This window comes from Lampetra planeri, chromosome 51, assembly GCF_965212315.1.
Source record: "Lampetra planeri chromosome 51, kcLamPlan1.2.h2, whole genome shotgun sequence".
NCBI classification, from domain to species: Eukaryota; Metazoa; Chordata; class Hyperoartia; order Petromyzontiformes; family Petromyzontidae; genus Lampetra; species Lampetra planeri.
In genome coordinates, this window is record NC_136157.1 from 6,276,825 (window position 1) to 6,299,587 (window position 22,763).

The 22,763-nt window shown below is 46.1% G+C and overlaps 1 protein-coding gene across 1 annotated transcript in view; it reads right to left on the minus strand.

Moving 5' to 3' along the window:
- Positions 1-9,963, minus strand: part of CUL3 (cullin 3) — a 46,721-nt gene extending 36,758 nt beyond the window's left edge. The window contains exon 1 of the mRNA XM_078616809.1: positions 9,601-9,963. Within this exon, the coding sequence (XP_078472935.1) occupies positions 9,601-9,669 (69 nt within the window). The 5' untranslated portion in view covers positions 9,670-9,963. The remainder of the gene's footprint in view (positions 1-9,600) is intronic.
- Positions 9,964-22,763: the final 12,800 nt, after the last annotated feature.

Sequence of the window (22,763 nt, forward strand, 5' to 3'; positions counted from 1 at the left end):
CACGAAAGCTTCAAATCTAGAATCATACCTGGTGTTGGTGTTACTTATGTATAAATAACTTCTTTCGCACCGCACTTAACCAACCATGCTAATCGGAGGTGCGTCAGCCGAAGTCGAACTCGGGTGGCCGGGTTCTTTGCACAGTGCGCCAATCGCTACACTACCACTCCCCACGTCCGTACACACACACACAGCTGACAGATGCCTACACGTGCTGCACGTTGCCTTTGCCAGCGTCTCTCTAAATTCCACGAGGCTCGTCAGGGGCACTGGTTTTTCCAGTGCCAGTCCTGGCACCATCAGTGCATTTTCCACAACTGTCAGTTCAATAATGTTCACCATGCAATTTGCTTTTATATGGCAGTGTCAAAATACAAAGGTATATCTGACCATACCGATGCCGAATTACCCCAAAGGAATTAATCATGGATCAGTTAAAAAAGATCCCTACATTTCCTGAACTTACCTAACTTATCTGTCAAGTAAAAACATTTCCCGCACAGGGTTGTGTGGCCAGATCCTTATCAAGTGCTTTGCATGTAGAAATAGGTAATGTAAATTATTATTTTTTAAACACACTTTAGTGAAATGTACCGTACTAGTAATGGAAGAACTCCACGTCTCCAGGAAGTGGCCCCGAGGCTTGCCATAACGTAAGGGACCGTGGTGATTTACAGCCAACGTCAGTTGAGTGTGGACACTTAGACCCAAGCCGAAATATAACATATAAAAAATAATGTTTAAAAATATGTATTTTTTATTTTTAGATAGAATATGGTATTGCCATCAGTATGACATAAGTATACCAAGTTTGCAGTCGATACCACATTGGGAAGTGGGTAAAAATTGAGTTACAAGATTTTAGGATACAACAACAGAGTTAATAAAAAGTGTGCCATAAAAAAAACACCCAGAGAACCTGGAGAAATATCACCACGCATTACGAAGGGCTAACAATTACACAAGGTCTGATCGGATCGCATCGCTAACCTACGTACTACTGTACTATCTTTGCCTGACCACCCTGCAAGCTCGCAGGTTTGAGACATTCACAAACATAAGTGATCAATAAACCCTTGCAGACCCAAAGCACTGCATTCAAACAACAAACTAGAAACCAATATAAAATTTCACATCAAACTTTGGAACCAATAACAACCAGAATGAAGCATTCGACCACAAATTTTAACATGGGGAAACTAACCCTGTGTGATGGAGCCCATCAACAATGGATTGACAAAGGCCTGTACAAAAATCACCCACACCTCCACTGAGCACGGTTTGGTTACGTACGGTGCGAAAGAAGTTCAACATATGTACGTACAGGTGGAACCGTCACAGCACGATAGCTGTATCACAAGTGAGAGATACAGCTATCGTGCTGTGACGGTTCCACCTGAAGACGGAAGCTTGTGTTGCCTCCGAAACGTCGTGATTTTTATTTTATTTTTACTTTCATTAATTTTAATTTTTTACCTACGTGACTTTACCGAAAAAACCTAAGAATATATGTACGTACACATATTAGAGGCATGTGCCTAAATAGGAACACCAAGCCTGGCACTCTACTCATTTCCCTCTACCCCCAACCCCCTGCCCATAACCCTCTGCTACAGTAACCTTGGCTTCCTGTCAACACCACGGGTAAACCTCTACTCTGTCGGACGTCACTACTTTTCCTCCGCAGCAGCTCGTAAAGTTTGCAATGGCTCGCCCCTGCTGTCAAAAACTGCTGACTTTACCTTTACCCAAGTCCGAGTTCAAGACCCTTTCTCTATTCTCCAGCTATGCTGTGTTCCCTGTGTCAACGCACTCTCTTACCATTCTGACAGCATCACATCACAGCCCTGACTTCCTTCATCCGTATCACAAATCTCCCTAGCCAGCCTTTCATTCAGCTTTTCTCACAGCTCATTCTCCCCACTCCTGCACAGCGGCTTGAGATCCTGAAGCCTTGAGACACTTTATAAAATGCAACTTTTCGGCATCACACTATTTGCAGACACGATACAGTCAGATCACAACAATGAACGCGAGTTAAAGATAGAAAGCAGACAATAATTAGAGCCTGTTCTCCTATAACGCGTGTTTTCATGATGCGAAATGGCTATAACGCGATGAACATTTTTTATAACGCGGATGCCAATTGGATATAACGCGATTGAGTGAACGGAACTACGTTGTGCGAATAGGAATAAGCGATTGTACGGCTGCCTCGGCATAGCTGTGCACAAGGCGGGATGCTGCTGGATGCTTATAGACGCTACCCACGCACATCAATCTTTGTTCGGCCTGCGTACGCATCTCACGCGTTTTCGCGGACTGTGCTTTAACCATTATTACATATTATTCATTATAACGCAATGTTTTCATAACGCAGTGTTCTTCACGAAAGCAACTGCTACCTCGTTATAGGAGAACAGACTGCACGGCCAATATCCACATGTTAAAGTGTCCTTTGATCAACAAACGAGCCTGGACCCTGCCATAGTAATGTTGAATTTCCACCACGGGCTCAGGGTTACCAATTAAAGTCAGTACCAGACTCATATGCATGTGGTAAAAGGAATAAAAAAAATATATCAGCTGTGTTTCAAAAACTACTAAAATCAACTTTTTTCTAGAGCCACCTCTCCCAATTACATTGGCAATGAGCCATTGTCCTAATTTCAAGAGATGAAGAAATGTCCACTGGGAGCTAACTCTTGGGACAGCAAGCAGAGCAACCATCGTGTGTCGGAAAAAACACCCCATGAAAAATGGCATCACAGATTTAGTTTTTTTATAAATCACCCCAAATGGCCTCGATAATCACAACGGGGACAAATGTTTTTTTTTTTACGAGTGCTCAAAAAAAGAGTGCTAATTGCATGCCAATGACATTTAAATCTTCCATTTCTCGCAAGTGGAATAAAATATAAAGAGAGAAAATCTACATGTCACGTAGCTTTTTGTCGTGCAGCTGATACCAATCGATTGTCCACTTTTAGAATTCTGTTCAATCACGGGTTGATGAAGCCTAGATTCAAACCCAGGTTTCTACAGGTGCCAGGTGGGTGCTCTGTCCTGGTATTAGTCCTCTGAGCCACATCCAATGTATAAAGTATTCTGAAGCATGTAAAATAACCAGAGTAGCAAGTGGGAAAACACTTTTGTAATAAACATCAACAGGCCAACACCCTAATTGCAGCACTGCCTAATATACAATTCTTCTCCTCCTAGCCCCGCAGGTAGGCAATTCACACACGTGACGATCACAGCATGAGCCACCGTCCACACCGACATAGCCGTGCTCAGATGCACTGACTATATTACTGGTAGGAACCCACTGGTTCCACCAGCCCACAGGGGATTATTGTGTCCGTCCGTCGTGCAGGGAGGGGCTGGGTGGGGAGGGAGGGGCTGGGTGGGGAGCGGAGGGTGGGGAGGGATTGGGTGGGGAGGGTGGGGCTGGGTGGGGAGGGGAGGGTGGGGAGGGGCTGGGTGGGGAGGGTGGGGCTGGGTGGGGAGGGGAGGGTGGGGAGGGGTTGGGTGGGGAGGGTGGGGCTGGGTGGGGAGGGGAGGGTGGGGAGGGGCTGGGTGGGGAGGGTGGGGCTGGGTGGGGAGGGGAGGGTGGGGAGGGGCTGGGTGGGGAGGGTGGGGGTGGGTGGGGAGAGGCTGGTCACCCCGTGGTGCCCTTATAAAACTCAACGTTTAACCTACTCACGCCGGCTTGTGCCCGCCCTCACAGTCGGGCATATTTGCGGAATACACCACGCTGCCGTTGACCCTGTCCATTGCCAGAGCAACCCAACGTTCCTACCAGCTCCCTCCGCAGGAATGTTTTAAACCACTGGTAAAACTCGACATTTAAAGACGATCACTGTGTCACGTGCTTCCAGATGCGCTTCTGTGGCCGTCTGGAATGCTCTTCCTTCCCATATTTGGAACTCACTGGAGCTATGCACTTTTAAATCTAGATTGAAAACTAATTTCTTTAAAACTGCTTTTTGTGTTTAGTTTGTTGTCCTTCCCCCGCACCACAGAATAGCATGGTTGGCTACGTACAGTGAAAAAGAAGTTCAACATACATATATGTATATGGCACTGCCCAGTTTCTGCTCAACAGTGCAGTTCACTTTCTTGCACTTAATAATGCAACCCCAACAAGTAGTGCTCACTTACAATCCCTGTACGAATGATGACCATAAATACGATGGTAATAGTGACGATGAGGAGTTAAGTATGACCCTGTTTAAATATCTCAAATTAATGAGAGTCCAATTCTGTACCAACTGAGCTACAAATAAGTTACGAGGATTGCCTTGCAGGTGTTGCTTTTATTTAATGGCACGTAGAAAACACTCAAACGGAGCTTGTTGAAACGTCCTACCGCAGGAAACTCTTGAAAAACACTCTTCAGACTCAGTGAGGCTACACATAGAAATAATTCCAATTGTCTCTTCGTTCGTAACAACTTACGCAGCAGAGGTAAGGGGGGGAGGTTCTCATCCCTGTCGCCCTGAGCTATTGACGAAAATTACAGATTCCTATTGTGGAAGCATATGACAATCACTGTGGTTTACGGGCGCCATGGTATCGAGATGTTAACTACCTCGCCTGGTATACAGGAGGTTGTGGGTTCGATCCCAACCATGACGCCTGTACATTTTGAGTTTGCGTGTCCTCCCCGTGGTCGCATGGATTTTTCTCCAGGACCTCTGGATTTTCCATCCACGTTTAGAATCAACGTGCGTTTAGAGTGTTTGGCTGCTGTAAATGTGCACACGATAAGCCACTTCGTTGAGCTTATCATTTGTGGCCAGGTCGCTTCTGAAAAAGTAGCTCAGAGGGGCCTTACCTGGTAAAATAAAAAATAGTTTAATCTTTTTAGTTATTTTTGTCTTCCCACAAAATGGACCTACTTATTTTACTGACGCCGGGAAGATGAGTTGCCAAGCCAACCTCTGACTGAGAATTTAAACTGTAACACTTTTGACCGAGTTGATTGTGAGCACAGCATCACCCAGCCGAGTGGTTAGTTTGTGGCACATGCAGAAGTGAATGGAAATCCAGTGGCATAAAGCCAGTGTGCCCTGTATGAGAATAGAGCTGAAGTAGCCATATCAGGTCACAAGGAATGATGCAGTGACCCCAATATAACAAAGGACGTTAACTTTACATTTGAACGTAACAAAAAAACACCGGTAAATCGTCGAAAGGGAGGCCAGAAAAGTGGCGTTTAAGAATGACCGTGAAAACCACATTCATAAATACGAGGTGACACAATTGACATTGCCGCGAGACGAGACAGGTGCTCTTGCTGCATGGAATTGTGTTTATATAAGTCGAGTGTAGGCAGGGTCACTACCACCCCGAGATGGGCAGCAGACCAATGGCACAACAGAAAATGATAATCTTCAACTATCACGCTCTCTCATCAGTCATTTTCCATCCACAGCCAGATGGAGGCATTCCCCATATTGTCACTGCCTCGAGCACTGTGCAAATACGATCATCCCACGCCCGTGCACACTCTAATTGCCACTCCATGAGTCTTTTAGCGTCACTTCATGCATCTTAATTCTGTCACTCCGCTCGTAGCTCCTCTTTAACATGCGACATACTGCATCATTGTGCGTCTTAAGGCAAGTGGAAGATGGGGTTAATTTAATCTTAACTCGAATGTTAATCCACAACTCAAGGTCAGGTGGTTCTAACCAACAAAGCTGCATTGCAGCTATGTGATCTCATATTCCTAGATTTTCTCTTCTCACACACAAATCACTCAAAGTGAGAGTAAACTGGCCAAGCAGCTGAGCGCAGGACTTTCCTGAAATGGCTTGACGCTCAGTGTAGATTATCTGTAGTGTCAATGTGTCTCGATTCAAGTGAGCAATGTGGGGGGGGGGTATGCTCATCTGCTGGTGGCCCCTGACCCAGTTCACGTGTTTTTCCTATTTTTCTGACATGAGTTTCTACTTGCAGTACGCGTTTCCCTTTCTCTTACTGAAAACATCGTGCATGTGCCTGTACGTTGTGCTTGCAAATGTATGCACGCCGATAGATCTGCTGAGCTTAATATTGCAGCAACACAAGCATACGTGAAACTTATAGAACAAAAATGATCTGCAATACCAACAGCAACACTTGCCAGCCTTGGTATGGCTACAGATTATTGTCCTAAATCTGTAATAAATTGAAGACCCTTATGGGATGCTCATAAACTTCAAAACACACATTTGCATACGAACAATTTCCTTTAATTAAATTACTTTAGACGGAGCCCTTCAGGACATAAATTACATGAAATGAGTCTCGTGGTGCCACGCTAATCCATTAGATTATGACGTGCTTTAGGAGTTTGCAAACTGCTTTTCTGTGCTCAAAACTCCACACATTTAAACATAAGCAGTGGTTCAGTGTGGTTCAGCACGTGCGGACTTGTCTGAGCTACAAAACTATGTTTACACATACTTTTAAACACACGCCAGATTGAAGCACGCACAACTGCTTTCTAATGACTTGACACTGCATATTAAACACCCACGAGACCCAAACTACTTCGTGGTTAGTTCTCTCTGGAAAAAACCTGCTGTTTAACAGACTCTCTCACTTTCTCTCAAGTCACCATACAACTCCCGTAAAACAACTTTCAGTTGTTGTTTTTTACTGATATCTATCACATTTTGACTCGTCACTAACTTACACAGTCCGATCACCATTACTCATGTCACGATGTCACAATGTCACGATATACACGTTAACGTTCAACAACAGGCGCTGTTGGTGAAATTGCCCACAAATATTAACCGGGCACAGGCGGTGGGGGAATACAACTCCAGTCTTTGCTCAGAAAAACAAATCGCCCTGCCACAAACGTGCACCGATCACAGTGCTACTAACAAAGGCTGCTCCGACAAGTCACTTCATGATAACATGACCACGTATGTAGAACCATGTTGTACTTGATGTATCCAGCCGTGATAGTCAGAGGTGCGGGGTACGTAGATGCACACACGTTGAGAACACATTCATACAAAGAACTCACGTGTAGCCTTAACAAAGCTGTTGGGGAAAGTGCTTTTAGCGAGCACCTATTAAGGCCGGCACGGCGCACCAGGCCCGACCGCCGTTGTCTCCCTAGCAGCGATTATTACACAACGCACCCAGTACTCGTTTGATGCCGAGTCGACCTAGGGGAGGCCCAAGACGGTTCAGATAATCGTCACTGGTATTGGTAGCCGTGAGCGGAAACTCGTGTCGCCGGGTTCGTCAAGCAGTGCAATAAACGCTACACTACCACTCCCCGTACACTCTCTCTCACAGTCACACACACACGGGACATCTGTGAAAGAGCTTTATAGCTCATCCGATTCCTGCGGTATACACATTCTGACAAAATATGCAGACACACACACAGGACGACAGGACAACGAGCACAACTCCCGAGCCCGACTTCGACTTCAGCAAAACGCAGCAAAGGAAACGTCGTGGGCTCTCGCGAGAACGCCTGACACAGACTTTGCCGTTCAGAAACGGGACACCGTCACCTCGGTTTTTTAATATCTGCCGCAAAGATGGCTGGTGATGACTACGGTAATACCAGGTGCGCAGTGGCGATAGGGAGAAGGTGGTGGTGCGCTCTGGTTTTGTGCACTTTTCATCTCGACGAATGGTCAAGGGGGGTTAACGCATCTCCGCTGCGGCGGTAAGTCGCCCATTGTGTTACTGCTCATTGTGTTACTGCTCTGTTTTGATATCGTGCACCACCACCGCCGTCGCCTCCTCCTCATCCTTCCACAACGGAACGGGGTCGTCTCTTGATCTAAAGCAGGGGTGGGAAACCTTTTTTTCCGGCCAAGGGCCATTTGGATATTTATAACATCATCCGCGGGCCATACAAAATTATCAACTTAAAAATGTGCTATATTTGGTCAAACATTGAATTAACTCACCCCTAATGTCATGGACTGGAACCTGCTTCTCTTTGGCGAGGCGTGTGATGATGTTAGCTGGTATTGATGATGTTGCTGCTACTCGCAACTGCTTTTTCCAGGTTTGCTCCTAGATTTATTAAATTTCTCCCGCTTGCCTTGGCAGGGCCACACCAAATGATTTCGCGGGCCTTATACGGCCCGCGGGCCGGACGTTCCCCACCCCTGGTCTCAAGCAACAAGCTGAAAGGGTCCCCCACCCCCCCTTCTTGCAAGGGAGACGCCACCCGTCCACTTGTGCAAACGCGTTTCAGGTTTAAGTGTCAAAGAGATGGCAACTGCAATGCCTGCGTGGGATATGTATACGTGGGTAACGATGTAACGTATCGTGAATGACTACCGGTCAAGGCTCCCTGGTAGACGCTACAAACATGCGAGCATTGTATTCCGTCAACGCATAAACACGTATCGTAAAGCGTGCATGTGTGTACACACACATCAACAACCACCGTGCACTTATACACTACTGTATAGTGCGTAATATACAGTAGGAACGTAGGTGCATTGTCACAACCATTAGCACAATTAACGACCGTTAAATATGCGTTGTACGAAATCACTTGGTATTCGACACGATGTGATGCCACGTACATCTGCCAAACGATGACAAGACAATTAAACATGATTAAACAATAATTGCACATGCCCTTTCCCGTGTAAATGTCTCAACTATTAATACACACGTGTGTACGATTATAAATATACTGCACAATAATATCTTAACGCTGCAAATGTGTGCTGTTGTGAAAATTACTATCGAAATTGAATTAAATGAACAATAAGACATTACACGTGTCTTGTCATGTGGAAATATAACAATTGTTATTTATCTAGACCCGAAATGTACATTTCATAATAAATGTTTATATCATATTCATTATACAATGTTATCTATACTGTCTTGAAAACACGTACTGCCCCACGTAGCTATAAAGTATACTGCGGTGTGACATAAGCACAGTACCATAAACACTACCTCAATTACATCGTTTTAACACTAATTATCATGTCACATGTACAATTATGATCACTACTACTGTATACAGTAACGTCTTGTATCGTATGACTATGATCACGTATTGGTGAACATTGCTACATGTTCTTATTCAGTTGATTATATGGACTGGACACTGTACTGTTGTAGATAACCGCCACGAAGAGCACAGTTAAATGTACAATTACCCTCGCTATGGAAGCTGAAGATCACTGAATGATTAGAATATTAGATTGTACCATCTTTATATAACAATAACATGCTCTACTATGCACATAATACACTATACAACCGTACAATGCTATGTGCATATTCCTATTACCAAAAACAAACCCCTATCGCAATCAGACCGATTAAACGGTCATTAAATCGTTCATAAAACAACAAGACCTGATCTCGATAAACATTACCGACTGTTGCGTTAGCGTCAGCAGGTCTAAAATACACCGAAGGCCATTCGCGGGGTACAGGCCAAAGCATCGGGGTCACCCGGCCAAGTACGCCGAACCCAAAGGAGGTTTCCGGGCGGGATTCTCAGGCAAGACCGAGGCTCGCTTGTCAAACTAGGCCCAACGCCGGGGGGGGGGGGATTGTCAAAACTTCCGACGAAAAACAACGATGTAAACTTACGGGAAAGGCGCGTATTCTCATTTTCGTATCCTTTTTGGTGGAACCCGGTTTCCCCAAATTGGAAGTCATGTTTAAAGCGTCTCTTCCGTCCCAAATGTCAATTCAAACCGGGGGGGTCTGGGGGTGTGCAGGATGAGGGGGGGAGGGAGGGATTGGTTTTGTTGGTGATTGTGAGTGATGGTGGTGGGGGGGGGTGAGGGGAAAGAGGGGAACGAAAACAAATTATATGATCACACTGCTCCGCTTCGCCGAGCGCGAGCGAGAGACGCGAGGGAGTTGAAACTGCGCCGGGCGCCGCTAAAATCTCGCCGTTTCTCCTCTCACGGGCTCCACTCCATCATGGCGACAAGACGGCGCGCACTGCGCATGCGTCAAGTGGCCCCGCCCCCCAACTTCCCCCCTCAACCCCCGCCCCCTATTTCCCCCCCCCCCATCCCTATTGTTCAAAAAGCGTAACGATGATCATTAAAAGCCGTTGTGGAAACAAGAGAATTTAATTTTGTGTTTATATATAAAATTAAGTCGTAGTAACCGCTTCCTTGCAATATTTCTCTGCCCCACACGCGTAAACGAATACAAATTTATTTTTGACACCGCATCCCATCGACCACACGGCTTTCTTGGGAAATGTGTAAATATTATTAGGTTTTTTCGGTAAAGTCACGTAGGTAAAAATAAAAATTTTACTTTTATTAATTTTAATTTTTTACCTACGTGACTTTACCGAAAAAACCTAAGAATATGAATCCTTGCAGTCACGAAAGCTTCAAATCTAGAAGTGTGTAAATAAATATTGCCAAATGCCATCAGCAGCAGCAGCATGATTGGGTTTATTTTGTTTACTACAAGCAAAACTCTGGGCCGGTTTCGACATACGGTGTCTCATCAGCAGTCAGACTCGCTTGAAATAATGCTAGCCAAATGTGTCTGCGGGGCATCTATATGATAGCTCATCGGATTTCCTCCAGTATACATATTCTGATGTCTATTTAGTGTAATACATAACACAATAATTGTATAGCATCGTTGCAGAGAATATAAGCAACACAACAGATTACTGTATTGGTCTGAAAAGCCAATAGGCCGATGGACTAGAAATGTTTATGTGTGGACACATAACTTTATATAATTTTAGCAATAGCAGTTTTGTTTGGTGCAATGGTTTTTTTCGATTTAAAGCTTTCGTGACTGCAGGGATTCATCTTCTTGGTTCTTTCGGTAGGTGTGAAAACCACCTGATGATGATTGCTTGCGTTGCAATCGAAAAGTCGTGAGAATGTTGTTTTATTTTTATTATTTTATTATTTCCCTTCTACGCGACTTTACCGAAATAACCAAGAATATGTGCAATGATGTCTATTTTATTGAATGCGCTATTGGCACATTAAATTGCTTTTTTGTTGCTTTAGAAAGGGGCTGCATCGTCGAGATGAGGTGTTCCAGCAAATACACCAACACGCAGCGTCTTTGGCAAGCCCGACGCTCTGATGAGACCCAGCACGTTGAAACCGCTCGATAGATTCTAGATTTGAAGCTTTCGTGACTGCAAGGATTCATATTCTTATGATTTTTCGGTAAAGTCACGTAGGTAAAAAATTAAAATTTATAAAAGTAAAATAAAAAAAGACGGAAGCTTGCGTTGCCTCCGAAACGTCGTGATTTTTATTTTATTTTTATTTTACTTTTATTAATTTTAATATTTTACCTACGTGACTTTACCGAAAAAACCTAAGAATTTCGCTCGATAGATCACCATTGGAAACTCCTTTGCCAGTAGCAAAATATGATCATTGTTTTTTTACCCTTTTATCTGGCAACAAAACTGTCACCTGACAGTGCATACATTATCAGAGTTGTGTTTTTTGTTTGTATTCCAATCGCAGGTATTATGATCAATGCAAACATGACTCCTTGTAAAAAAAGGTGTCAGTTTTGTTGCCAGATAAAAGGGTAAAAAATCAATTATCATTATTATCGCTCGATAGATGTCTTGTTTAAATGCTGTTGGACACTGATGGTCTCCAAGGTCAAAAAGGTCGATGGATTAAAATGTTTCGAATTAAAGCTTTCGTGACTGCGGGGATTCATATTCCTGGTTCTTTCGGTAAAGTCAACGTAGAAGGGAAATAATAAAATGATAAAAATAAAACAATAAAATTCTCACCACGTTTCGCCACTTTTTTCTTATTTCTTGCTGTGGTTTTCACACCTGATGATGATTGCTTGTGTTGCAATCGAAACGTCGTGATGATTTTATTGTAATATTTTTATTCTTTTATTATTTCCCTTCTACGTGACTTTGCCGAAAGAACCAAGAATATGGATTAAAATGTGTTTTCAAATATTATGCAGACGTTGAAAATTGCATTTGCTTTTTCCCCGGTTATTTGTGATGCAGCGTTGACAGTGGTGCACAAGAACACTCGATTGATTCGTCAATAAGAGCTTTGCATTTGCATATCTATATGGACCATTGCCCGAAACGTTGCATATATTTAGCCTTGTTAGCCTTTTCCATTGCAATTCAGAAGTCAGATGGGAGTGACGTCATCGCGTCGAGCTCATGACGCAATCGCGCCGATAGGGGGGGGACTGGGGGGATGGTGACGTCATGCACTTTCATGCGGAACTCGTGCACTGCAGTTTGCGTGACGTCATCGCGCGAAGTGAGCGATGCTCCGGGCGGGAGTGCAGAATTTTGCGCGATGACGTCATCACGCCAACACGGTTGCGGCGGTGTTCTTATTGATGTATGTGACGTCATCGCGCTACGGATACCGTATGATTCCGATACACAGCGCGTATCTACCCACCCCACCCCCCTGTATTCAAACAGGTGTTAGTGCGTTCCATTCTCTGAGGCATACGGTAATATGAATATAAATTGGATTAATAATAATTCACATTTAAAGCACGTGTGGTTAGAATGTTCAACTTCACGTAACTAGAACAGGCAAATGATGTGGCCATTAAAATAAAGTTGTATTTATTAAAGTACCTACGTGACTTTACCGAAAAAAACCTAAAAGTATGAATCCTTGCAGTCACGAAAGCTTCAAATCTAGAATTAAAATAAAGTAACCAACATTTAAGGACTAACTTAAGGTAGAACGCCAGGTCAAGTTATCGTAATGAACAATGGCAAAATCGTCAATGCATGGAACAGTTAGAAAATAAATAACATCTGCACTGTTAAGGGGTTGTAATAGAGTTGTGGATGGGTGAGCAATTTGTGTGAGTGAGGTGAGTGTCTTGTTGTTACCTGCAGTGAGTGAGTGAGGTGAGTGTCTTGTTGTTACCTGCAGTGAGTGAGTGAGGTGAGTGTCTTGTTGATACCTGCAGTGAGTGAGTGAGGTGAGTGTCTTGTTGATACCTGCAGTGAGTGAGTGAGGTGAGTGTCTTGTTGTTACCTGCAGTGAGTGAGTGAGGTGAGTGTCTTGTTGTTACCTGCAGTGTGGTGAGTGAGGTGAGTGTCTTGTTGATACCTGCAGTGAGTGAGTGAGTGAGGTGAGTGTCTTGTTGATACCTGCAGTGAGTGAGTGAGGTGAGTGTCTTGTTGATACCTGCAGTGAGTGAGTGAGGTGAGTGTCTTGTTGTTACCTGCAGTGAGTGAGTGAGGTGAGTGTCTTGTTGATACCTGCAGTGTGTGAGTGAGGTGAGTGTCTTGTTGTTACCTGCAGTGAGTGAGTGAGGTGAGTGTCTTGTTGTTACCTGCAGTGAGTGAGTGAGGTGAGTGTCTTGTTGTTACCTGCAGTGAGTGAGTGAGGTGAGTGTCTTGTTGTTACCTGCAGTGAGTGAGTGAGGTGAGTGTCTTGTTGTTTCCTGCAGTGAGTGAGTGAGTGAGGTGAGTGTCTTGTTGTTACCTGCAGTGAGTGAGTGAGGTGAGTGTCTTGTTGTTACCTGCAGTGAGTGAGTGAGGTGAGTGTCTTGTTGATACCTGCAGTGAGTGAGTGAGGTGAGTGTCTTGTTGTTACCTGCAGTGAGTGAGTGAGGTGAGTGTCTTGTTGTTACCTGCAGTGAGTGAGTGAGGTGAGTGTCTTGTTGTTACCTGCAGTGAGTGAGTGAGGTGAGTGTCTTGTTGTTACCTGCAGTGTGGTAAGTGAGTGTGGTGAGTGTCTTGTTGTTACCTGCAGTGAGTGAGTGAGTGAGGTGAGTGTCTTGTTGTTACCTGCAGTAAGTGAGTGAGGTGAGTGTCTTGTTGTTACCTGCAGAGAGTGAGGTGAGTGTCTTGTTGTTACCTGCAGTGAGTGAGTGTGGTGAGTGTCTTGTTGTTACCTGCAGAGAGTGAGGTGAGTGTCTTGTTGATACCTGCAGTGAGTGAGTGAGGTGAGTGTCTTGTTGTTACCTGCAGAGAGTGAGGTGAGTGTCTTGTTGTTACCTGCAGTGTAGTGAGTGAGGTGAGTGTCTTGTTGTTACCTGCAGTGAGTGAGTGAGGTGAGTGTCTTGTTGTTACCTGCAGTGAGTGAGTGAGGTGAGTGTCTTGTTGTTACCTGCAGTGAGTGAGTGAGGTGAGTGTCTTGTTGTTACCTGCAGTGAGTGAGTGAGTGAGGTGAGTGTCTTGTTGTTACCTGCAGTGAGTGAGTGAGGTGAGTGTCTTGTTGTTACCTGCAGTGAGTGAGTGAGGTGAGTGTCTTGTTGTTACCTGCAGTGAGTGAGTGAGTGAGGTGAGTGTCTTGTTGTTACCTGCAGTGAGTGAGTGAGTGAGGTGAGTGTCTTGTTGTTACCTGCAGTGAGTGAGTGAGGTGAGTGTCTTGTTGATACCTGCAGTGAGTGAGTGAGGTGAGTGTCTTGTTGATACCTGCAGTGAGTGAGTGAGGTGAGTGTCTTGTTGTTACCTGCAGTGAGTGAGTGAGGTGAGTGTCTTGTTGTTACCTGCAGTGAGTGAGTGAGTGAGGTGAGTGTCTTGTTGTTACCTGCAGTGAGTGAGTGAGGCGAGTGTCTTGTTGTTACCTGCAGTGAGTGAGTGAGTGAGGTGAGTGTCTTGTTGTTACCTGCAGTGAGTGAGTGAGGTGAGTGTCTTGTTGTTACCTGCAGTGAGTGAGTGAGGTGAGTGTCTTGTTGTTACCTGCAGTGAGTGAGTGAGGTGAGTGTCTTGTTGTTACCTGCAGTGAGTGAGTGAGTGAGGTGAGTGTCTTGTTGTTACCTGCAGTGAGTGAGTGAGGTGAGTGTCTTGTTGTTACCTGCAGTGTGGTGAGTGAGTGAGGTGAGTGTCTTGTTACCTGCAGTGAGTGAGTGAGTGAGGTGAGTGTCTTGTTGTTACCTGCAGTGAGTGAGTGAGGTGAGTGTCTTGTTGTTACCTGCAGTGAGTGAGTGAGGTGAGTGTCTTGTTGTTACCTGCAGTGAGTGAGTGAGGTGAGTGTCTTGTTGTTACCTGCAGTGAGTGAGTGAGGCGAGTGTCTTGTTGTTACCTGCAGTGAGTGAGTGAGGTGAGTGTCTTGTTGTTACCTGCAGTGAGTGAGTGAGGTGAGTGTCTTGTTGTTACCTGCAGTGAGTGAGTGAGTGAGGTGAGTGTCTTGTTGTTACCTGCAGTGTGGTGAGTGAGTGAGGTGAGTGTCTTGTTGTTACCTGCAGTGAGTGAGTGAGGTGAGTGTCTTGTTGTTACCTGCAGTGAGTGAGTGAGGTGAGTGTCTTGTTGTTACCTGCAGTGAGTGAGTGAGGTGAGTGTCTTGTTGTTACCTGCAGTGAGTGAGTGAGGTGAGTGTCTTGTTGTTACCTGCAGTGAGTGAGTGAGGTGAGTGTCTTGTTGTTACCTGCAGTGAGTGAGTGAGTGAGGTGAGTGTCTTGTTGTTACCTGCAGTGAGTGAGTGAGGTGAGTGTCTTGTTGTTACCTGCAGTGTGTGAGTGAGGTGAGTGTCTTGTTGATACCTGCAGTGAGTGAGTGAGGTGAGTGTCTTGTTGTTACCTGCAGTGAGTGAGTGAGGTGAGTGTCTTGTTGTTACCTGCAGTGAGTGAGTGAGGTGAGTGTCTTGTTGATACCTGCAGTGAGTGAGTGAGGTGAGTGTCTTGTTGTTACCTGCAGTGTGGTGAGTGAGTGTGGTGAGTGTCTTGTTGTTACCTGCAGTGAGTGAGTGAGGCGAGTGTCTTGTTGTTACCTGCAGTGAGTGAGTGAGTGAGGTGAGTGTCTTGTTGTTACCTGCAGTGAGTGAGTGAGGTGAGTGTCTTGTTGTTACCTGCAGTGAGTGAGTGAGTGAGGTGAGTGTCTTGTTGTTACCTGCAGTGAGTGAGTGAGGTGAGTGTCTTGTTGTTACCTGCAGTGAGTGAGTGAGGTGAGTGTCTTGTTGTTACCTGCAGTGAGTGAGTGAGGTGAGTGTCTTGTTGTTACCTGCAGTGAGTGAGTGAGGTGAGTGTCTTGTTGTTACCTGCAGTGAGTGAGTGAGGTGAGTGTCTTGTTGATACCTGCAGTGTGTGAGTGAGGTGAGTGTCTTGTTGATACCTGCAGTGAGTGAGTGAGGTGAGTGTCTTGTTGTTACCTGCAGTGAGTGAGTGAGGTGAGTGTCTTGTTGTTACCTGCAGTGAGTGAGTGAGTGAGGTGAGTGTCTTGTTGTTACCTGCAGTGAGTGAGTGAGTGAGTGAGGTGAGTGTCTTGTTGTTACCTGCAGTGAGTGAGTGAGGTGAGTGTCTTGTTGTTACCTGCAGTGAGTGAGTGAGGTGAGTGTCTTGTTGTTACCTGCAGTGAGTGAGTGAGTGAGGTGAGTGTCTTGTTGTTACCTGCAGTGAGTGAGTGAGGTGAGTGTCTTGTTGTTACCTGCAGTGAGTGAGTGAGGTGAGTGTCTTGTTGTTACCTGCAGTGAGTGAGTGAGGTGAGTGTCTTGTTGTTACCTGCAGTGAGTGAGTGAGTGGGGTGAGTGTCTTGTTGTTACCTGCAGTGAGTGAGTGAGGTGAGTGTCTTGTTGTTACCTGCAGTGAGTGAGTGAGTGAGGTGAGTGGCTTGTTGTTACCTGCAGTGAGTGAGTGAGGTGAGTGTCTTGTTGTTACCTGCAGTGAGTGAGTGAGGTGAGTGTCTTGTTGTTACCTGCAGTGAGTGAGTGAGTGGGGTGAGTGTCTTGTTGTTACCTGCAGTGAGTGAGTGAGGTGAGTGTCTTGTTGTTACCTGCAGTGAGTGAGTGAGGTGAGTGGCTTGTTGTTACCTGCAGTGAGTGAGTGAGGTGAGTGTCTTGTTGATACCTGCAGTGAGTGAGTGAGGTGAGTGTCTTGTTGTTACCTGCAGTGAGTGAGTGAGTGAGGTGAGTGGCTTGTTGTTACCTGCAGTGAGTGAGTGAGGTGAGTGTCTTGTTGTTACCTGCAGTGAGTGAGTGAGGTGAGTGTCTTGTTGTTACCTGCAGTGAGTGAGTGAGTGAGGTGAGTGTCTTGTTGATACCTGCAGTGAGTGAGTGAGTGAGGTGAGTGTCTTGTTGTTACCTGCAGTGAGTGAGTGAGGTGAGTGTCTTGTTGTTACCTGCAGTGAGTGAGTGAGTGAGGTGAGTGTCTTGTTGTTACCTGCAGTGAGTGAGTGAGGTGAGTGTCTTGTTGTTACCTGCAGTGAGTGAGTGAGTGAGGTGAGTGTCTTGTTGTTACCTGCAGTGAGTGAGTGAGGTGAGTGTCTTGTTGTTACCTGCAGTGAGTGAGTGAGGTGAGTGTCTTGTTGTTACCTGCAGTGAGTGAGTGAGGTGAGTGTCTTGTTGTTACCTGCAGTGAGTGAGTGAGTGAGGTGAGTGTCTTGTTGTTACCTGCAGTGAGTGAGTGAGTGAGGTGAGTGTCTTGTTGTTACCTGCAGTGAGTGAGTGAGTGAGGTGAGTGTCTTGTTGTTACCTGCAGTGAGTGAGGTGAGTGTCTTGTTGTTACCTGCAGTGAGTGAGTGAGGTGAGTGTCTTGTTGTTACCTGCAGTGAGTGAGTGAGGTGAGTGTCTTGTTGTTACCTGCAGTGAGTGAGGTGAGTGTCTTGTTGTTACCTGCAGTGAGTGAGTGAGTGAGGTGAGTGTCTTGTTGTTACCTGCAGTGAGTGAGTGAGGTGAGTGTCTTGTTGTTACCTGCAGTGAGTGAGTGTGGTGAGTGTCTTGTTGTTACCTGCAGTGAGTGAGTGAGGTGAGTGTCTTGTTGTTACCTGCAGTGTGGTGAGTGAGGTGAGTGTCTTGTTGTTACCTGCAGTGCAGTGAGTGAGTGAGGTGAGTGTCTTGTTGTTACCTGCAGTGCAGTGAGTGAGTGAGGTGAGTGTCTTGTTGTTACCTGCAGTGAGTGTGTGAGTGAGGTGAGTGTCTTGTTGTTACCTGCAGTGAGTGAGTGAGGTGAGTGTCTTGTTGTTACCTGCAGTGAGTGAGTGAGGTGAGTGTCTTGTTGTTACCTGCAGTGAGTGAGTGAGTGAGGTGAGTGTCTTGTTGATACCTGCAGTGAGTGAGTGAGTGAGGTGAGTGTCTTGTTGTTACCTGCAGTGAGTGGGTGAGTGAGGTGAGTGTCTTGTTGTTACCTGCAGTGAGTGAGTGAGGTGAGTGTCTTGTTGTTACCTGCAGTGAGTGAGTGAGGTGAGTGTCTTGTTGATACCTGCAGTGAGTGAGTGAGTGAGGTGAGTGTCTTGTTGTTACCTGCAGTGAGTGAGGTGAGTGTCTTGTTGTTACCTGCAGTGAGTGAGTGAGTGAGGTGAGTGTCTTGTTGTTACCTGCAGTGAGTGAGTGAGGTGAGTGTCTTGTTGTTACCTGCAGTGAGTGAGTGAGTGAGGTGAGTGAGGTGAGTGTGGGTGAGTGGGTGAATGAGGTGAGTGTGTGGGTGAGTGTGTGAGTGTGTGGGTGAGTGAGGTGAGTGTTTGGGCGAGTGGGTGAATGAGGTGAGTGTGTGGGTGAGTGGGCGAGTGAGGTGAGTGTGTAGGTGAGTGAGGTGAGTGTGTGGGTGTGTGTGGGTGTGTGAGTGTGTGAGTGAGGAGGCGAGTCAGGTGAGTGTGTGGGTGAGTGAGGTGAGTGTTTGGGTGAGTGGGTGAATGAGGTGAGTGTGTGGGTGATTGATGTGAGTGTGTGGGTGAATGAGGTGAGTGTGTGGGTGAGTGTGTGAGTGAGTGAGGCGAGTGAGGTGAGTGTGTGGGTGAGTGTGTGAGTGTTTGGGTGAGTGGGTGAATGAGGTGAGTGTGTGGGTGAGTCGGTGAGCGTTTTGTAGTGACCTGGGCAGTGAGGATGACACGAAGCCGGCCTCATACCGAGCGAGACGTTCTCACGCCGTTGGAGGATATGACAACAACATTCGTGTGCACTTCATGTTCCGCGTTAAAACATAACAAAGTGATTCTGTTCAGCAACTAAGACAAACAAAGGCCGATGCGTGGGTTTGGAACCAAAGTGCATTTTAACTTTCCCCGAATTACAGCAGTCGCCAACAGGCGCAACAGATACCTTGCGAGTGCCGATTAAACGTCCACAATCGATTACAATATCGAATGTCTGCTGCAGTAACAGCATTCCTAATCATACACAGATGACTGTAGCTGTGATGGCATCAGCCGTGATCAGTCTACTACTGGATGAAAGGTGCTTCATCCACCCAAACCAGATTGCCAGCCCCGAAGCAAACAGCAGCTTGCACGCAGCGAAGATGCTTTCAAATCATCGCTCCATCTCTCCACGGATGCCATCGTGGGGCAATTCCCGGTGACTTGTGACTGCCACTCTGTCAATTGTTCGTTTGGCCATCTGACGGGAGGGGAGGTGGTCGATGTACGTTTTACAAATCCAAGACTTGATGCAAACAAAACATGTCCATGGAGTTTCGTTGTCTGAGCCGGGTGTTCTTCCCCAAGACTCAACGCAATATCTGAATACAAATGCGCGCGTCTTCCCTATCCCACCGATGTATTTGTATTCATCAGCAGTACCGTATATATGTATCCACCCTTCATATACAATTGTAAGTGCAATCGAAGAGAGGTATAATTCAAGCGATTAAAACTCTTCCCGTATTCTTCCCTGTCGCCAGAGGTCGCAACCGGGTACCCGATACCCGTACCCTACCCGATACCCGGTTACCCGTACCCGGCCGGGTACGGGTAGCCGTTTGCGACCCTGGTGCGGCCGGGTACGGGTAGGCCGTGAGTCACTGGTGAGTCACCGTTTGTCACTCATTTCGGGTAGGGTACGGGTAGGGAACGGGAACCCGTACCTGGCCGGGTACCTGGCCGGGTACGGGTACGGGTACCCATTTGCGACCCTGGTGCGGCCGGGTACGGGTAAGGAATCAAAACCCGTTTGCGACCTCTGCCTGTCGCTCCCGACTCTCACTTCACAACCGTGACCCATTAAGCACAACTATTGCTGCGGCTGAGATAAGTTAAACAGAATTACCGTCACCATTTACATGACCGACGTTTCGCGTTACCACCACGACACGCGAGCCGCGTAAACAACTCCCCCCATCGGCATCAGCGGCGGACATGGTCAATCTACTGCTGGATGAAGCCTGTCCAGACATCGTTGCGAACTACAGCCGGTGAAACACGCACACACACACACACGTTCAACTCTTTTGTCGTTGTAAAATACGATAGCGATTCAACTTAGAAGACGACGCGTTTGACTTAATTTTGACGATTGTACAACAAAAAAAACACTTCCGACGCGACTGGGCCAATAACAGCGGTTCTATAAGAGGCGACGTTTCGGGCGACGTCCCTTTCTCGTTGCACAAGACTACTCCGCGGCGGTTCACCTTGTCAAGGGGCCGAAGGCTGCGAAAGTGTCCGGTGTATTGCCACCGTGCGTTGCTCCACGCGACCTACAAATACCACCAGCCATGTTGGACAAATCCTTTGGTGGGAAGCTGGAAGGGGGTGAGGGGTGGGGGCTAGGGAGGTCCCCTCCCCGCCCCCCCCCCCCCCCATTGACGACCACGTGACACCCCCGCGCGCAGCCAATGAGAACGCGATGCGCACGTGGCAGCCTGGGCCTCGTTTATGAAAGAAGGTTTCTCGACGACTACGGCAGCATCGGCAGCAAATAATCATCGTTCATCGATTATTCTTATTATTGACATGGATCATTACATCTTCTTGGTTCTTTTATATTATTTTATTACTTCCCTTCTACGTGACTTTACCGAAAGAACAAAGAAGATGAATCCCTGCAGTCACGAAAGCTTTAAATCGAAAAGTGGATCATTACAGTTTAACAGTAGTAGGCTTTCGCGACTGATATCCATAATAAAGGTTGTTGTCTTTTTCTTCTTTAGGTTTCACTGCGTGGATATGAATGCGTCGTTAAACCCGCCATCACCGCACACGGCCAATTTAGTAAGGTTTGTCACGAAAACGAAACGCGCCCATTAACTATGAATACAGCACAACGGTGTGTCGATGAGTAAACCCAACACATTTACAATTCGAGGACTGTGACTTTCCGCTGGTGATTACAACAACAACAACAACCAGCTTCTTCAGGCAATTATCCAGAATTGTGAAGGAGTCTTCTGGGTTCGGTCTTATATAGAGTAAAGGTGATGTCATCACTGTGAGCCTATCAGGTGCAAAGACCAGAGGGGGGGTGGAGGGGGTTAATGTCATGTAAATTACAATGGATCATCATTGGAACCTCCTTTGCCAGTAGCAAAATATAATTGTTTTTTTACCCTTCTATCCGGCAACAAAACTGACACCTTTTTTTACAAGGAGTCATGTTTGCATAGACCACAATACCTGCAGTCGGAATGCAAACAAAAAACATAACTCTGATAATGTATGCACTGTCCTTGAAGTTGATTGGTCCACACCCGAGACAGCCTTTTGGCGTCATCTGGTCCAACACCATGTGAGACTAGGCTCTAAGGAAAGCTGTTTTGGGTGTGGATCAATCAACTTCAAGGACAGTGCATACATTATCAGAGTTATGTTTTTTGTTTGCATTCCGACTGCAGGTATTGTGGTCTATGCAAACATGACTCCTTGTAAAAAAGGTGTCAGTATTGTTGCCAGATAAAAGGGTAAAAAAACAATTACAATGGATCATGTTCATCTGAGAATGCAGTACCTCTTATTGTTTAGGTTACTAACAGTTAAACAACAGACAGTGAAATGCTTTTATGTTTTGTTTCATTCGTAATGAGTTTTTTTTTTTGGTGGTTAGGTCGTCATGCAGGTACAATATCATGTTGTTTTACCATAACCCTCCACCACCCGGCAGAGAAAATCAAATCAAGTTGTCACGTGGCTCTGTTAGGTGGTGGAGGCCCTGCTAAGGACTAGGAACAAATGAACCCAAAAGCAAAGATCACCCGTATAGGCTTAACAGACTGTTTGGGCAAGTGCTGTTAGCGAGCACCTACATGGACCGGCATGGCACACGGAGGGGTACGGCGTGGCCAGCACCACGCCCGGCCGCCTTTGTCTCCCCAGTGGCGATGTTTTTACACACCGCACCAGCTACTAATTTGAGGCTGAGTCGACCGACGGGAGGTTTATATAATCGTCACTGGTGTTTGTAGCTGTGAGCGGGAATCGAACTTGGGTCACTGGATTCATAGCGCAGCGCGCTAACTGCTACACTACCCCTCTGGGGCGCTTTCAATATAAATACAGTTAATACAAGACGCGCTTTTCCCCACTAACTGACGGTGACATCACCACGGGTCCTGTGCCAAGCTAGGTGCACTTTGAGAGTACGGATCTTTCACACACACACACGGGAGGGACGGCAGAGACACACGAAGCTGTATTTTAAAGCCTTTATATTAAGTTCAATTGCTTGTGTGCTTGCTTGCGTGCTTGCGTGCTTGTGTGCTTGCGTGCTTGCGTGCTTGCTTGCTTACGACCGTGCAAATCTTTCGGTCGTTTTTTTAACCCACTTCTCGTGATCCAATCGAGCTGACATTTTCCACACAGACTCGTTGTGCGTGACCATTAATTTTCGTGAAAATTTTTTTCCAAAATTTTAAACTGTTTAGGGAAAAAAAATTCAATATTTAATTACCAATTACTTAATGCTGGCAGACAATCATCTGACCCATAGGTGGCAGCCATCTCAAGCCAGAGGACGAGAGGACTCTAGCCGCCACGCATATAAAGGATTTATAGTGAAAAACTTTGTTTTTACGGGTTAATTTTTTAAATCCTTTATATTCAGTTCACTTGCTTGCTTGCGCGCTTACGACCGTGCAAATCTTTCGGTCGTTTTTTAACCCACTTCCCGTGATCCAATCGAGCTGACATTTTGCACACAGAC